Source organism: Tasmannia lanceolata, unplaced genomic scaffold (genome assembly GCF_043159265.1).
Source record: "Tasmannia lanceolata isolate RefF3 unplaced genomic scaffold, GAP_Taslan_0.1 ptg000015l, whole genome shotgun sequence".
Taxonomy (NCBI): Eukaryota; Viridiplantae; Streptophyta; class Magnoliopsida; order Canellales; family Winteraceae; genus Tasmannia; species Tasmannia lanceolata.
This window is the reverse complement of record NW_027518692.1, coordinates 36,668,244-36,686,276: the sequence shown is the minus strand read 5'-3', so window position 1 is coordinate 36,686,276 and position 18,033 is coordinate 36,668,244. Positions and strand designations below refer to the sequence as shown.

Here is an 18,033-nt window from a genome sequence, read left to right as displayed (position 1 = left end):
CCCGCCCATACCACACCATAGGATAATCCAAACCGTCCATTTGATGGGCCATAAACGTAAATAGGTTGCATCCCAAAATATTGTTTCCATAGGCTGATCTAGCCCTCCGATCTAAATAGAAACTACATCTTATGCAACCTCTATAGTTTGTAGGGTTGTGATCATCCTACGGAATGATTTTTGGGGCACAACCTATTTACATTGTGGCCCATCAAATGGACGGCTCGGATCATCCTATGGTCTTGACAGTACACTTCATTTTCAAAAATATGGGTGGGGCCTAAATTGGTACGAACCACACCATAGGATGATCCAAACCATGGACGGCTTGGATCATCCTATGTTGTGGACGGTACGCTTCAATTTGAAAAATATCGGTGGGGCCTACGATTGGGCCTTAATGTTAGTGTACGACCAACTCCATAGGATTATCCAAACCATGGACGGCTTGGATCATCCTATGTTGTGGACGGGCCTTAATGTTTCTGTACGACCACAGGATGATCCAAACCATTCATTTGATGGGCCAACCCTTTTGGAGGCACAACCCATTTACGTTATGGCCCATCAAATGGACGGCTCGGATCATCTTATGGTGTGGGCGATACACTTCATTTTCAAAAATATGGGTGGGGCCTAAATTGGGCCTTAATGTTATTGTACGAACCATACCATAGGATGATGCAAACCATGGACGGCTTGGATCATCCTATGTTGTTGACGGTACACTTCAATTTGAAAAAATATCGGTGGGGCTTATGATTGGGCCTTAATGTTACTGTACGACCAACTCCATAGGATTATCCAAACCATGGACGGCTTGGATCGTCCTATGTTGTGGATGGGCCTTAATGTTACTTTACGACCAACTCCATAGAATGATCCAAACCATTCATTTGATGGGCCACAATGTAAATAGGTTGTGCCCCAAAAATCGTTTCCATAGGATGATCACAACCCTACAATCTATAGAGGTTGCATAAGATGTAGTTTCTATTTAGATCGGAGGGCTAGGATCAGCCTATGGAAATGATATTTTGGGATGCAACCTATTTACGTTTATGGCCCATCAAATGGACGGTTTGGATTATCCTATGGTGTGGTATGGGTAGGGCCTACGTTGTTCAAAGATGGGCCCACAATTCCACCAACGGTTTCTGTTGGGCCCACCAACTGTTCCTGCTGTGTGTGGAGAGAGAGAGAGAGACCGGTCAAATGGTGGGAAAGTGACATATACGTTAAATCCTAACGTTTAGGCAGCCGTCAGGGGGGGAGGAATATCAGCGCCCTAAATAAAATATTAAAAAGAGAAAATCCACAACCTCTGTTTTCATTTCTTCCCTGCGAGCCCCAAAACACGTCTCCATCGTTTGGCAAGATTTAATTTTTCTTGATTTTTTTGGTAGAAATTTGCTGAGATTCGAATCATCTTTTGAAGAATCGAGAAGATGTAAGCATTTTGTTGTAATTTGATGAAGAATCGAGAAAATATAAGTATTTTGTCATTTAATGAGGAATCGAAAAGATGAGAGGTTTTCTTTCTCGTTGTCGCATGAATTTACAAGATAAGTTTGCAGAGATATGAGGTCTTTATGTGAGGAATTTCAGTAATTCGTGTTTGTATGAAGCAGAAATTGTTGAGATTCGAGCGTTTATTCTGAAAAAAATCGAGAATTCTTTTTTCCTTGATTCTAATCTTAGAATATCAGACAGATCGAATGCCATCAGATCTCAAAGATTTAAGGTCTCGTCTTGAAGAATCGTAGAGATCTGAATCGAATCGAATCAAAAAAGAGTTTTTAAGTTTTGACGGTTAGGATTAGGGTTAGGGTTAGGGATTCCTCTCTTTCGTAATTGGGATCGGAATGGGAGTAGATTACTACAACATATTGAAGGTGAATAGGAATGCGAACGATGAGGATCTTAAGAAATCGTATCGGAGATTGGCGATGAAATGGCACCCCGATAAAAACCCTAACAATAAGAAAGAAGCAGAGGCCAAATTCAAGCACATCTCCGAAGCCTATGATGTAAGTTACCGGACCCCACCCGATCCGTTTATGTTACAATTTTCTGTTTCTATTTATTTGAACCTATCCTTTGTTTCCTGCCTAATTGGCCTTAACTCAAATAAACAACGAAAAAGAGAGGGGAATGGTTGTTTCGAGGCAACACGACCTCCTTAGATGTTCGATTCAATTCCACATAAATCATGACTTTTCTAGAACTAGGTTATTTCATGATCTGGCTCTGCTGCATGCTTTCCTGGCAGCGTTTTCTTGAATTTTAACTGAGAAAATCGGGTTTTAGAAATCTCAGGAAAAAATCTCTCCCGCGTCCTGAGATTTCTAAAACCGGGAAATATGGGAGGATTTGCTACTCTCTTGCTGACGAAAAGAAGGGCGAGAAGTCAAAAACGACGGCTAGTCCGCCTCTTCTCTTGTCTCTTAGCTACAATTTTGAAGAAATTCCGGATTCTAAAATCCGTGTATCCAAACAGCCTCATAAGCTATAAACACATAATAACTACGTTACAACGACCCCATAAACATCATAACAATATGCACATTATCATCCTTTCTGCTCATACTGATTATATTCTTCGTCACCTATCATTCTTATTAGTTCTGTTTCTGTTTGCCATCTCAATTCTATAAAAGCTTTTACTATTCTCAACGGTAAGGTTGCTCCATTGTGACCTGCTGGTCACGGGTTGTAAGGCTGCGTACATCTAGCAGCCTCATGCATTGGGCCGCCTCCATCCTGTTGCAATTTCGCTCCCTTTTAACGCTTTAATTTGAAATGTTAGGGCTTCTTCTTCTTCTCTCTCTCTTTTGAATGATGGCTTCTTCTTCTTATTCTTTCTTTCTTTCTTTCTTTTGAACCTGTTACAAAAAGCTTCCAAGCTTTCCAGATCAGGTTTTGTTTGATTATTTGATCTGACTTGTTAGTTAGGGAATGTGAGAACCTCATTTCTTTCTCCGCTGAGTGAAGAGAAGTTTTGTTACAGTGCCACAAGATTTCCTTTATAAAATCTTTTTTTTGTGTTGACATTAGCGGAATTTTTTTCCCATGAGAACCCTGTTATGCGACCTTGGTCGAATCTTCATGACTGCCCCATTGGTGATCCAAACTGTTCTGGTGCATCCCATCACAGATTGGCTACAGTGAAAACTAATCTGGTCAGGCAATGTTAACCAACTGAATGGAGGACTTTTGCCTGTAGAATGTTGTCTAGTGCCCTTGGCAGAGATTTCTGGCAAGGTTTCGTATTTCTTCAGAAGTTTCGAATTTTTCAAGTAACAAAAATAAGAGCACTAACGCATAGTATAAAAGATAAAACTGAATGTTCCATGACTTGACTTTTCCATCAAAGATCAAGATTTTGAAAAAGCAACAAGAATTTAACTGCTGAGGAATTTTGTCAATACCATTTTTGTGTCCACATGCTTATCACCCGTTTGCTTCAGGTTTTAAGTGATCCTCAAAAAAGGGCAGTCTACAATCAATATGGAGAAGAAGGTTTGAAAGGGGTACCCCCTCCTGGTTCTAGAAGCAACTTCTCGAATGGCAATTCGAGTGCCCAAAGTGATTTCCATTTCAATCCACGAAATGCGGAGGACATCTTTGCCGAATTCCTTGGGAGTAGCCCTTTTGGGATTGGCTCAATGCGCCGCGGTAGGTCCGTGAGGTTCCAGCCAGACAGTGGCATCTCTGGGGGATTTGGCGGGCCCGAGAACGTATTCCGATCTTACAGTGAAGGCGTGGGGGCTGGCAGGGGAGTGTCACGAAAACCGGCCCCAGTAGAGAGCAAGCTAGCATGCAGCCTCGAGGAGCTCTACAACGGGTCAACGAGGAAGATGAAAGTCTCCAGGAACGTTGTCAATGCTAATGGGTATGCATTTCCTTTCCTCTTCTACAACTATGAATCTATTTATGAAAGCCCCTTTTTCAAATCAAAATCACAGAACCAGTCCTCCAAATGGACTTAAATGCTCCTAGATTTATAGTGGATACCTTTTGTTCATTTGAAAAGTTCAAGGCAATCTCTTTCAGATGGTTAAGTCGTATTTGCCATAACAAACAGTAGGAGATTTGAGACAAAACTGTTCATGGGTTAGCAATGACTTGCAAATGAATATCTTCGTTTTTATACATGTCTAAATCAGGAATATCACTTAGATAATTGTGTTTTTGAATGGCAATATCACTTAGATAATTACACGTCTTTCTTGTAATTCTGACCTCTAATTACAGCTTTCAAGACTGAAAGCGAGATACTAGTCAGAGATCAGATGCCTCACATGTACATTTACAACGTAGTCTCTTTCACCTATCAAAGATTCAATTTATTAACAAAACCAAATGCCTCCATTTAGTATCATAACATTTGCACATACAGAAAATGATGAGTCTCTTGTCTTACTAATCGTTTTCTCTTTCTCTGTATCAAAAAATTATAATTTAAAAACAGTCGACTAATCTCGGAAACAGAGATCTTCACAATCGACGTGAAACCCGGCTGGAAAAAAGGAACAAAGATCACCTTCCCTGACAAGGGGAGTGAGCAAGTGAACCAGCTACCGGCCGACCTTGTATTTGTGATTGACGAGAAGCCACACGACATTTATAAGCGAGATGGTAGTGACCTAATTGTGAACCAGAAGGTTTCTTTGGCTGAGGCACTTTCAGGGACTACTGTGAATCTGATTACACTTGACGGGCGTGAACTGAACATCCCTGTGAATGACATTGTCAGCCCTGGATTTGAGATTGTGATTGAAAAGGAAGGGATGCCAATTGTAAAGGAGCGGGGGAAGAAGGGGAATTTGCGGCTCAAGTTTGAAGTTGAGTTTCCGGCGAGATTGACTGCGGAACAGCAGGCAGGTATCAAGCACATATTGGGAGGTTGATAATGATGATCCAGTGTTCTTGATAGGTAATTTATACACTGATTATATAGCAATCAAATGATTTGTTGTAATTCTTTTCTTCTTTCCAGGGGGTTGTTTTATATGTTCTCATTGTTTTGCTTTGTTTATAATCGATAGGTTTAACACAATGTAAAATGGTTCTTTGAAGCAATGTCATTTTTAAACCAAAGTGTAATAGTTTTCGTTGTTTCCTCTTCTTGAGGGAAAGATGTTCCAATTCTTCCAGCAGTACAAAACGTGAACCTCTCAGTCTTTATGAAATATAGAATGCTCTTACGAACCCGGATCGGTTCGTAAGGTGATTCAATCTTCTTTGAGTAAAGAGCAACCTCTTGATCCACTTCGAGGGAAGGATAATCCTCATTTGTGCAAAAAGACACAATTCTAAGATTATTTCTTCGTTGATTTCCATTAACAATTACATATGCTTATATAAAGCACTTAGTGATAAACATAGAAAGATCTTATTATAAGAATAGAAATAGCTAATCAGAAACTATCATAATCTAACCTAACTACGAAATATATTAAGATATGATCTTATTCACTAAAATATCTAATTAACCTATTCCACTAAGTAGGACCCATCTAGGTACGTATCAAACGCTAAGGGAAAAGGTGGAGCCCAAAGGGTGGTGCTTGATCTGGTGGGCTCCAGGAAGGATGAATCCAGCCACAATAACTAAGGAAAGTGATATATTGCCTCCTTTTCTTCCCCAGGCCACCCTCTCTAGGGTATCTAGGACTACTCTTAACAGTATAATGGGTTGTCCCTAGCAAATGCCACATAATTAAGGTTGTGTTAACAATTTCCGGCAGTGCTTTTCTGCTTTTTTTTATCCAAATCTCAAATTCCCAAGCTGCATTTTGTGCTGAATTCTAGAAGCAAAGCTGGTGAAAGTTTGGGCACGTTGGAGAACCATTATTTAACAGGATTCTTCCGCTTTTTAAGGAGCGGAGGATGAGAAAAAACAAAATGATCCCAGAAAACCCCGTCAGCTATCCGACCAGCAAAGCCTGTTTCCTCAATTTTCGCCTTCTATTTCAACTAAAAAATTAGATTCTTTAGAACGTCTCAGAGTAGCTTCCGAAGATTCTCATTAATTCGTTTCCACGCGTTTACTTGGGCAAGACGAAACCTTGCCTACACACCCAAAAACCCTATAAAACCTATCAAAAATATCATTAAATTATAAAATAAAAAATAACAGCATAAAGTTAATTCATTACTTAGGTTGGAGCATGGTTTTTAAATTTCGGTGGAGACCGACACCGAAACCACTAAAAACCGAAATGGTCATTTATTTCGGCCAAAATTTCGGAATTTCGGTCGAAATTTCGATTTTTCCGAAATTTGACCCATAAAATCTGTTTTAAAAAAAAATTAATTGAACATTTAACCGAAATTTCGGTAATTAATGAAAAAAGTACTTTAATGAATTAATGAAAAAAATGGAAATACCACATAGAAGTTAATGGGAAAGACTTGAAAGAAAGTTAAAAAACAAATCAAAGTACATGAAGCAAAATAAATATGGAGAACTTTTTTTTTTTTTTTCACATCATATCAAAAATAAAATTAAAAAAAATGAAGTTTTATTGGAGATCCTCTAACTAACCTCAATTTTTTTTACAATTTAAAAAAAAAAAAATGATTTAACTTTTTCTGCAAAGCAAAGCCGTTTAAAATGCGAAAAAAAAAAGACTATAGAATTGAAAGAAATGGTGAGGAGTCTAATTTGGTAAAGTTGGGGTCCATTGCATAATTGATTTGAACAATTCATCTGCTAAATTTTACTATTGATGGGCTATACACGAAAAAATTCCATGCATGGAACAATTCTTTGACTCCACAATGGTGTAAAAGAACTTACAAACTAATTACCTTACAGAGATCAATGCAGAGCGGCTATCTCAATGAGCTCTGCATATTTTTTATCCACGAAAGATTTCACCTTGAGCACAGGTTCTTTGTTACTTGGAGATGAGCACTTCACTCCAATTACTGTAGGTAAGCCTGCAATAAGAAGCAGAAAAAAAACATCAATTGTTTTTCTTTGCCGATCCCAAATAGTGTAGCATTAATAAAGAGGTTATTGTTTTGGCAGTCCGGAGTTCTGATTATTCGGAGGATATGTTAAAAATAGCATTAATTTACAAGCACGGATCTAGCACCAGAACCATCATAAGATAAGATGGTTATCAAATATTATATAATATTCCTATACGCTAATGTTCCCTCTTATCAGTAACAGAAAATCACTACGTATGGGTGAACTATTTTGTAGGATATGATGCAAGACCGAATGTAAAAATGCATATTAGAGGGAGGAAAAATAAATTGATCAATTTTGTAGGGTCAGATGCAAAAACAGAATATCAAACATGCACATTAGATGGAGGAAGAATTAAAATTGCTATGGGCATTTGGAAGAAAATATACTCTATGGTAAAGCATGCATATTAGAGGAAGAGCAATTTGATCTATTTTGTAGGATCAGATGCAAAACCAGAATGTAAAACATGCACATTAGATGGAGAAAGAGTTAAAATTACGATGGACATTTGGAAGAAAATATACATTATGGTAAAGCATGCATATTAGAGGAAGGACAATTTGATCCATTTTGTAGGATCAGATGCAAAACAAGACAAGAATGTAAAACATTCACATTACATAGAAGAAGAATTAAGATTGCTATAAGCATTTGGAAGAAAATATACACTATGTATAGAGGGGAAGTAGTTATTTTACACTTCAATGGGTGTTAAAGACAACTGCCGGCCATCCAAGTGAATTTTGCCCAGGCAGCTTATGCCAAAAGATACTAGACCCCCACCCAAACGCTTGGGACCAATGTTTAAAAACTCGTTGACTCGACTCGGAACTCGCCCGAGTTGACCCCCTTTTACCTTGGTCGCGTTTCGCGTTGCACCGCATTCAAATTCTGCATTTTGACCTACAGAGTCAATAAAAACTCCTTTGACTCTCCCGAGTTATGACAGGGTCAACCCCGTCAACTGCGTTCTTGGCCGCATCCCCGCCGAGTCGACAAGGATTTTTCTTGGCCACGTTCCGCGTCACATCCGCATTTTAAACACTACTTGGGACAACTACCAGCACTGCGTGCATTTTTTTTCCGAGCACAATGATGATAACAAAGAACGCAACAATGACAGCAACAGCAATTACAACAAAGCAAACAGGGACAAATGAGGTGATAGTTATCACTTGTCACTATATAGGTTACTTAGTGAATATCCCATTGTTTTACCAGTCTAACAGGATTCTTTCTTCGATGGCTGAGAAACTGGAGAGCAAACAAAGAATTCCCTCTGGAAAGACGGGAATGATACTGTAGTTACGAGTGTGAAGTCGTCTCAAATTTGTCAGCAGAAAAACAAAGTCCTCGAAATTTATTTCTGCCAGACTTCTGAACTCCTGCTTGCAATAATGTGGTGGAGATTCAGTTTTAAGTCAGAGACACTATGGGCCAAGATTATTGTAACTTTGATTGCGTTCTTCCAACCTTTTTCCGCTCCATCGACGGAGAAAAACGATAGAATCCCATTCTTTCCTTCTTTTTTTGAATAGCAAAGGAATATATTAATAGAGAAAAGCGGAAAAACCACAATTGAGCTGGAAACAAACGGCAGAGTTGATGAAAAGCTTACTGAGTCTAACATTAACTCGCCCGAGTGGGCACCCTTTTAACGTGGATGAGCTCTCCTCCGAAACTGAATTTTGAAACAATGGTAAAGAGGACCTATCAACCATGACGACCTCAGAGGAATCCAGTTAAGGACCAAGAGAAGAGAGTTTACCTACCCTGATCATATGAGATATGGTGATTGTCACTCGTAGAGAAAGGGATCTAAGTCTCGCTCATCTCCCATATGATGAGCGAGACTTGTGTGAAAATAATCTATTGATAATTACCAGTAAAGCAATGAATGCAATCGATTGCATTGTGGTTCATGTGGCCGTAGATTTGGCAACTAAAAGCACCTTAGAGTGGCAGAGACCAGAGCACGAAGGTAAAAGGAGTTTGAATACCCAGAAGTGGGTGGAGTTGGTAGCAACCCACGATGACGACCACTCTGCTAAAGACAAGTAACAGACTGTGCAGATCGAGGGCCATGACTATAGAAAATCTATCGATTGCATTGTGGAACTTAATGTAACTTTGTCTATTTAATTATTTGATTCATTGACTCTTTACATTGTTTGCTTCCATAATTTGTAATAGTAGCTAATTGCCAGACACACTTACAATTTCAATCACACTGTCACGCTGTCTCAAACAGATACAATCATAGTATGATACAAACATATGGTATACATCACTATTACTAGTTGCTAACCAATAGTGAACGACTTTCAAATTGTGGATGTAGGCCAAAGCAAATCCTAGCCAACTCGGCACGATGCGATCGAGTAGGTAGTTGTACTCAGTTGATGTGATCGTAAGTCATAACTAGGGAGGGTCGAAGGAGTTCTGGTAAACTTTGTAGTGCAAAACATGGACTTGGACAGGAACGAAGAATCGACGATGACATTAACCTCGATCAAAGGAGTTCTGATCAACTTTGTAGAACAAAACGTGGACTTGGGGAAGAATGAAGCCAACGTAAAAGCGAGTCAATGATGAAGCAAGGTAGTTTTGAAACTACGGTAAACGTATAGTACAAAACTTAAAAACATTCAAGCAGGTATCATCCGGCAGGTATTGCATATTGACAACTAGTACTGTATTTCTCCATGATCAATACCACTAGAAAATACGAGGCTTAGATATAGGATCGCTTTAAAATTGAAAGTTAGAGCTTACATAGATTTTTATTCTTTCATAAAAGTTAGGAACCGCCTGTCTGTAATCAACCACAAGGTTCATCCGGGTACTCATGAACAGGTGCTGGTTTGTCATATTTTCAGAAGATTAGTGCATTTTGTTTGAGCAGCACTGAAGTACATACCATTTTGGTGCAAGCTGGTCAGACTGTCTGGCCAAGTTTGTTTCCAAAACATTGCCGTCAAACTCAATAAAATTCGAGGCAAATAGGGAAGGCCGAAATTGAGTTCCATACCTCAATATTTTATAGGCAACATACAGACCAAAAAGGGGCAGAGGCACAAACAGTACAGTGATGACTGATGACAATACAAAAAAGAAGAAATTTCTCATCATGTTTATCCAGAACAATCAAAACACAAATGCTCAATTTTAGGAATCTTCGTGATCATCAGCCTTAGACAGACATTCTCGGTCTCTGTTCTTCTTTAATAAAATCTTCTTACCATTCAAAAAAAAAAAAAAAAAAACCAGCCTTAGACAGACAGAAGGAAACACTCAGAAAGAATGGTGATAATTCATCGCCGATTGATCACACTTTTAGTATGAGAAGTGACAAACGCAAATGAGCTTAAGAAGATTTTTTAATACACATAATATAAATTAGAATAACTCCGCATGTGTTTCACAGAATGTCCCAAGCCAGGATAAAGGAGAAGGGTTGGAGTCAGGTTGGCAGCCGGCCGTAAACTTTGCCACTCTTCTATGAAATGAATCCTATACATTCATAAAAAGGTGGGGGTGGCACCAATTGAGGAGAAGATGAGAGAGCACCGCTTAAGATTGTTTGGACATATCCAACGTAGGCCTTTGGATGCTCCAGTGAGAAGAGGAGACTCGTGCCAAGTTGATGGAGTAAAAAGAGGCAGGAGCAGACCGAAAACAACTTGGGTAGAAACAGTGAGGAAAGACTTGATAGCTAGGAACGTAACAGAGAACATTACCTTGGATAGGATAGAATGGAAGAAAATGATCCACGTAGAAGAACCCAACTACAGCCAGGATTAGAGCCGGGTAGATTCCTTTCACCTTTTCCATGAAATTTTTCTAAAGGATTCATTTAGCCGACCCCAACTAGTTTGGGACAAAGGCTTTGTTGAGTTGAGTTGAGTTGAGTTGCATAATATAAATTAGAATAGCACCCCACAGATCAAGATATAGAAGAAAATACTCACTGTCATGTATACGTCCGAACAAAAACCGCTCGCCTCTCCAATACTCTAATGGTCTCGTTTTGATTCTGTTGCTTCGCCTCACCCCAGATTTCCATGAAGTACCAGCTCCTGAAGATACACAGAAGACATCATTTTTTAGACAATAAGACCGGCAATGGTTTCAAGATGTGTGTAAGAATGATCAATAGTAGAATCACTTTTTTTTAAGCAAAAGTTTTCAGACATATCATTACCTAAAAACTTAATAAGCATAAAATTCTCAAATAACATAATGGATCGGTGAATAACCACCTGCAAGACTTTGCCTGCGTGATAGTTCTGCTTTCTTCCTTCCTCTGCGAGTAGCAGTTTTTGGTTCTTTTCGTCTATTCGGCAAAATTGAAGCAGGTTCCTGAAGTTCCTGATCCACAGACAAGAAATACATGATGATTGAATCCATAAGATTTAGTCAAATATTTCAATGAAGGGCAGTTATAGAAGCCCTAAATATCCAAATGCCATCAAATGTCACCACATGCAATTAATAATTGCAATATAAATAAATGCCAGGTCGAACCATGCATATGGAGGAAAGGAGAAAGCATGCCAGTAACATGCCCAATAATGAGTATCCCTGACATATAGTAGAGCCACCTTTTTTACAGAAATTTGCTCATAATGATAAAAGAATTGGAGTTTGGAGTTTGCACCATGAGACCAAAGATAATGTAACCTAAGGCGAACGCCTACATTCATCAGTGACGATGCCCACATCATCTCCCTACTACCTTGTGACCGTTTCATCTATCGCAAGACCAATATGAACTATATAGATTCCACAGAAGCAGCATGGATGACTGAAACTGTACTCACAGAAATGGCAACTTCACTTTGGAACAAATATAATAACACATAGGTAAGCATTTAACTGAAATAACTCTGACAAAGTCATGCAATCATATTGAACCCTAAAGCCTCATCTAAAAGAACTGCTATTTAGTGTAAGTAATGATTACATTTTCACAGCCATTAAAAAAAATGATTATATTAGCACAAATATATTTACTTCCAAGATAAAAACGAACACTTACTTCCACAGTCCAGTGATTCCTTGTCTAAAATATCTGCTATTTAATTTAAGAAATGATTATATTTTCACAAATAGATTTACTTCGAAGATACCACGAACACTTAAACATGTGTGAGCCAGTCCAAGCACCCTCCAAAAATAAAAGAGCAGTGGCCCCCGTTTATAACTGTGTCTTCAGATCCGTGTAAAATATTATAGCAACATAAGTATTTCCCACATAAACGTGAATCGGGAATCATTTAAATGGAGAAGCCTAGTAAGCAACAAATAAAATTATAATCATGGATTCCAACCACCAGAAATCTAGAAGAACCATATTGCACAAGTCAAGTAGATGACCAAATAAAAAAGATTTGAAAAACTAGCAAACCTCGTTATTCTGTTCCGATAAGATGCTCGGGTTTTCTGAATGCCCACCCATTGGAGGGACTGTTTCTGCAGTAGGACTTGCGTGATCTGCAAAATTAAATACAGAAAAACAAAATATATTAGCACAAGAGACAGAGTGAAGGTCAAAACAACCATATCTCTACAACAATATGGCAAGCTGGATGGTCAGTAAAAAATAATGCCCTAACTTCCAATGCATAAGACAGATTCAACCCACACAAAAGGAAAATTTATGTTTTCTTGGTAAAGTGACTTAAAAACTTGAATTTAACAGGACTAGACAAAGTATCGACAGTCACGACAAAGGAAAATGGAATATCAAAAGTTTGCACTATCTGTTTAGGCAGTTTAGAAGCATGCCCTACACCCATCATTTCAGGGAGACAAACTTTCCACGTCAATAAGCCAATGGATGTTCATCCCAATTTTTTGACGCTAGGAAAGAAAAAAAGACACCATGCAAAAGAACCAATGTCAGTAATATGAGCATAGTGGCAACACATTTCGGGATACATGGTCCCAGCCTTTTCCTCTTTATAGAATCACTTAATCTTATGATAAATATAGCTATGGAGATCATGGACTGCTATCTGATAGCAATTAACAGTAAATAATATCTCATTCTTCTTTTTTTACAATAAAAAACACTAAATAATATCTCTTTCTTACTATTTATTGTTATGCTATTTATTTATTTTTACTTTGGTACAGACATCTCTGCATGGTGCAGATATTTATTGTTATGCTATTTATTTATTTTTACTTTGGTACAGACATGTCTCTGCATGGGAGAATTCCTGAATTACAAAAAACCACCACAAATACTAATAAATCAAAATGGTGAGTATTCCTGAATTTCGGCCCCAACAGATCCCTGCGGACACCATTACTGATGCCAGTGTGACATCATGCTGATGTCATCAGCTTGGTTTTTTTGTTCTACCTTCTCCTTGTAGAGTTTTAAGGAGCTGGGAGTGAAGAGTACCCTTGTGGACAACCATGAATTGCTACGCCTTGTTACTGGTGTCAAATACAGCTCCATGAGCCAGTCGAAAATGGACTTTAAGCACCTTTTAATTTCCAGAAAGGTTGTCAACTCTAGCAAACCTCAATCCAATTGAACCTCGCATCGTCTCAGCATATTAAAGATCTCATATGATAAATATAATATTCAAATTTCAATAAATAAGGCCAACCCACACTGAATACGTTGATATTTTATTAGACAACGTGTTTGAGAACCTAAACGTGATCAAATAATTCGGTGCAGAACTACTGTGTTTGACAACACAAATTTAAATGTGGCAATGACACAATGATAAGCAATTAGACGAATAGTTACCTCCATCAAATAAATTATATATACATATATACATAAAGAAACACAAGTAACATACCTGACTGATTCCCACTGGAATGCGCAGTCTGTATAGTCGGACTTTCCAGGAGGAGATCTGGCTCTTGAGATGCAGATGGTTCTGGCAGCATATTTTTTTCCTGAAAGTTGCATCAGAGCATCATGAGCAAACTAAATCATAACAGCATAACCTAGTCCGTGTTGATATATCTAGAACACTTGCCTTGTCTTGCAAGCTCGTATCAAGTCCATTTGGGGTAACATCCATGTCACTGTCAAACCTATATGAGTTGTCACTCAAGGGCTTTTCAAATGGAAAAGCCGACTCTTCTGTCAGAAGCTTTGGTGAATTGATATTATTTTCAAAAGAGTTATCCCCTTCAAGCATTGGAGCCGGCAACTTGCCACTGAAACTCGATCTCTGTAGATCAATCTTCTCAGAAGTAGCATGGTCATTGGTGCTCAAACCTGTTATATCAATAGGAGGTGAAAGACTGTGTCCTACGCCCTCAACAACAGTAGTATTCTCTACGGGTGACATATCAAAGTCGAGAGGCATAGAAAATGGATCTCTAGTAGGATCTAACTGTGAAATGCGCCTTTGCAGTGTAGGCATTAAAGAAGATGGACTCCTTGAAGTCTTTGAAAATGTGGGACTTTCCACTCTTCGTGGGCCCTTTACCGGTGTTTTCCTACTGACCATTGCTTTTATCGATTGCTGCAGAACTGAAAATGATTTTCTACACCTTGGATTTGATGGTTTACGATCATTTATTTGGACACTGCTCAAGTCAGGGAGGGATAGTTTGTCCAAGATAAGGGGTTTAATATTTAACTTCTCTTGCAATAAAGTGGCAGTTTCATCCCCACCTAAATCTCTACAAGTATACATCAATTCATCCAAAATGCTTCCTATTCTGTTCTCCATCTCTGTTAATGAACCTAGTCACAATGAAGTTGATCAACAGAACATATTACAGGATGGAATAAACAAAACAAAAATATAAGTGTAGAAACAAAGCAAACACTTGCAGAGTTTAGAATAATCGACCTTTTCCTTGAGAAACAGCCAAAAATTCACCACCAGTGTTTTCTTTTTCTTTGGAAGCACCAAACCCATCAGTTGCTTCTAACAACATATCAGGTGTGGCCTTGGATGGAGGTGGACTTTTCACTTTGAAAATTTCTTGTGATAGTGCAAGGTTCTCCATGTTATCAGCAGGAGCAGGATAAAGATGTTTATAAGTAAACCTCTTCCTGACATCAAATACAGTAACATTTCTGATGGTAAAACTCTATGTAAGAATAATGATTTGGTATTTTCGAAAATGGAAGAATTGTTATATAGTTATATGCAAATGATAATATTTATCAAGTTCGAATTTCGGAAAAAGTAATCTATTACCAATATAGTTTTACTGTAAGGGCACAAAAGTGCATTGAAAACCAATGAATGCTTACCATCCCCCTAAATTTTCTTCCAAGATTTTTTTTTTTTTTTTTGCCTAAACTGAGTTACAAAGATAATGCTTCGTTCTCGAAAAGTGCAACAGCAGAACCAGATATAGATAAGTGATCTCAATCATACCCAAGAATCCCCGGTCGGCGAGGCCGTGTTGCCGTGGAATTGTGATGATGAATTGGCTCCGTTGATGTTTCTCCCCTTAATTTCTTCAACTCTTTCTTCGCATCTGAAAAAACAGTCACTATAATTACTAAAAGGTCACGAAAAACAGAGTTGGAAGCATGCATTTTCATTAAAGTTAAACACAATAGTAAGTAAAAGTTACTTTCACGCATTTCAAAAGCGGCAAAGAATTCGTTTGGGTCTTGCAGATTATCAATGTTGAAACTTGGTTCCGCTTGTGAAGTGGGTTCACTGTCAAATGATTGCAGATTTCTCTTTAATTTTTAGATTCAAATCAAATATCGCTTACTTTCATATTCTCCGGACCAAATTAAGTTCCAACAATTTTACCTTTGGCCGGCCTTAAAAGAAAATTGAGCTCGTTTGCGACCCAGTGCTGGTCTTCGTCTTGGTGGCTGACCTTCATCGTTTGCAATGGCATCTCGATCGCTGACTCGGGATGGCAGCTGACATGCAAAATCAGATTTTGCATGATGAATTGGCACCGTCGATGTTTCTCCCCTTGATTTCTTCGAATCTTTCTCAGCATCTGAAAACCAGTCACTATAATGACTAAAAAGGACACAGAAAACAGAGTCGGAAGTATGCATTTTCATTAAAGTTAAACAAAATAGTAAGTGAAAGTTACTTTCAAAAGCTGCAAAGAATTCATCTGGGTCTTGAAGATTATCAATGTTCAAACTTGGATCCGCTTGTGAACTGGGTTCACTGCCAAAAGATTACAGATTTCCCTTTAATATTTATATTCAAATCAAACATCACTTACTTTCATATTCTCCAGACCAAATTAAGATCCAACAATTTACCTTTGACCTGGCTTAAAAGAAAATTGAGCCCGTTTGCGGCGCAGTGCTGGTCTTCGTCTTTGGAGTTGATCTTCACCATTTGCAATGGCAGCTCTATTGCCACCTTGGGATGGAAGTTCACATGCAAAGTCAGATTTCAAAAGTTCCGGGTTACTGTTTAAAACTTTTGTTGCCTGCTCCAGAAGCTCCACTGGGTTATTTAACACCTGGATTTGCAAAAAAGAACATTGACATTTTCTCATCTATTCTTAAATTAAACAATCGAGTCACATAATAGCTTCATCAAAGTCAAATGCTAATGTCCTAGAGACACCAAGAGACACCTAGAAGCTGTCCTCGCTCCTTAATCTGAAAGGCTCCATTTGTTTCGAAGTAAAATGGGCGTAAAACAAATTTTATGCCCATTTTAAGCGTAAAACTGGCCGTAAAATTTCTTTTTACTCCCACTTTACTTCGAAAGAAACGGAGCCAAGATAAATATTAAAATTCTTATATTTCTAAGCAGAAAAATGAGTTACACCTGAAAAGAGAAGTGCATAAGCAATGGAAGTTCAAACTTGATGGAGATGAATAACGCACAAATTCAAATACTAAGATGAAAAAACAAAATCAAATAGAAATTTTTTCCAGTCTTGGGCTGCTTCACCCGAACCGTAGCACAAGAAAATGGACATAATAAACAATCAAAGCAACCCAAAAGAAACAAAATCCATAAACAAACACGATGTGATGCAGGAACTTAGGACATGTTTGGATTGCAAGAATTTTCTGGAAATGTTTGGAAAGATAATATATTCCTAAAATTTCCTACTTTTTGCACAAAGAATAAAATTTGAACCAACTCTATTCAATTTTTGCTTAAGAGGGGCCTTCAATTTATGATAAAATTCCTCTAAATTAACCATAATCATATCATTTCTCTCTAAATCATAGGAACAAAAAAAAAATCCCAAGAAAATAATTTTCATCAGAAATGTTATTCTTGCAATCCAAACAGGGCCTTCTGTTCAGAGAGAAAATTTCTGAGTTAATTCAAAGATATAGCTAGAAAGTAAGAGAAAAAAGAAATCGAAGAAGAAATCCAAAGTGGAAGAATTAGAAGTACCATAGATTTGAGGAGATTTTGTACAGGGTCGGACCCCTGTTGCGCCAACTTCATGGCTTTGGGCAAAAGCCCTACTAGGGTTTTAGGAAGCAGCGAGAAAATACAAGGATCAAGAAAGGGATCGTTTCCATTGAGATTCTCAAGTTCTTCATCTAGCATCGTTCATGGGGATATTCTCCACCAGATGATTTGCAGAGAGAAGGAAAAACCCTAGAGAGAGAAAATAGGCAGTGGCAGAATTGGGTTTTTCTTTTCGGTCTCTCTCTACCTCTCTCTTCTCGGCATTTAAAAATTAAAACCGCGGTGTAGCGGGAGATAGATATTGTGTTTATGGATTAAAGCCTATGTCGAAATGACGAAACTACCCTTGTAAGAATTAATTTACAGGATCTAGGGGGTTTCTACTTTCTAGTAGTTTTCCTTGATTTTATTTCATGCTTTGCTAACGATATCCCTCTATATTGAAATTCCTAGGATGGCAATGGAAATTGGCAAGGCAAAGGGAGTTATTGTTTGAGAGTGGGTCTCATGTGCAATGTTTTGTTTGTGGTATGCCTTAACTTCAAATTTCCAAAATTATAGTAACAATTAGGAAAGGATGTCTTTGTCCGAGGATGGTTGTAAGGGTGCAACTTGGGTTGATTTTGGAAATTCGGGTTGAGCTTTTACCATAAATTTGGGCCGGGGTTCAGGTTG

General features: G+C 38.2%; 2 protein-coding genes across 5 annotated transcripts; one reads left to right on the top strand and one right to left on the bottom strand.

The window, feature by feature from the left end:
* Positions 1 to 1,263: 1,263 nt before the first annotated feature.
* On the top strand, positions 1,264 to 5,103 carry LOC143846980 (uncharacterized). 2 transcript variants are annotated; one of them, XM_077355620.1, is made up of 4 exons: positions 1,264 to 2,030; positions 3,471 to 3,895; positions 4,258 to 4,319; positions 4,475 to 4,614. In XM_077355620.1, exons 1-3 carry the CDS (start codon positions 1,866 to 1,868, stop codon positions 4,268 to 4,270), a joined length of 603 nt encoding a protein of 200 aa, XP_077211735.1. In that variant the 5' UTR covers positions 1,264 to 1,865; the 3' UTR covers positions 4,271 to 4,319; positions 4,475 to 4,614. The 2 variants fall into 2 exon arrangements, with proteins under 2 accessions (XP_077211735.1, XP_077211734.1); XM_077355619.1 differs by lacking the exon at positions 4,258 to 4,319 and having other exon boundaries at positions 4,475 to 5,103.
* A 1,569-nt stretch (positions 5,104 to 6,672) lies between these two features.
* On the bottom strand, positions 6,673 to 17,886 carry LOC143846978 (centromere protein C-like). 3 transcript variants are annotated; one of them, XM_077355615.1, is made up of 13 exons: positions 17,338 to 17,883; positions 16,233 to 16,438; positions 16,055 to 16,134; positions 15,757 to 15,955; positions 15,569 to 15,657; positions 15,367 to 15,469; positions 14,830 to 15,059; positions 14,002 to 14,720; positions 13,819 to 13,918; positions 12,402 to 12,487; positions 11,254 to 11,362; positions 10,963 to 11,070; positions 6,673 to 6,951 (listed from the first exon to the last, which is right to left on the bottom strand). In XM_077355615.1, exons 1-13 carry the CDS (start codon positions 17,494 to 17,496, stop codon positions 6,830 to 6,832), a joined length of 2,310 nt encoding a protein of 769 aa, XP_077211730.1. In that variant the 5' UTR covers positions 17,497 to 17,883; the 3' UTR covers positions 6,673 to 6,829. The 3 variants fall into 3 exon arrangements, with proteins under 3 accessions (XP_077211730.1, XP_077211731.1, XP_077211732.1); XM_077355616.1 differs by having other exon boundaries at positions 14,830 to 15,035; positions 17,338 to 17,873; XM_077355617.1 differs by lacking the exon at positions 15,569 to 15,657 and having other exon boundaries at positions 14,830 to 15,031; positions 17,338 to 17,886.
* Positions 17,887 to 18,033: the final 147 nt, after the last annotated feature.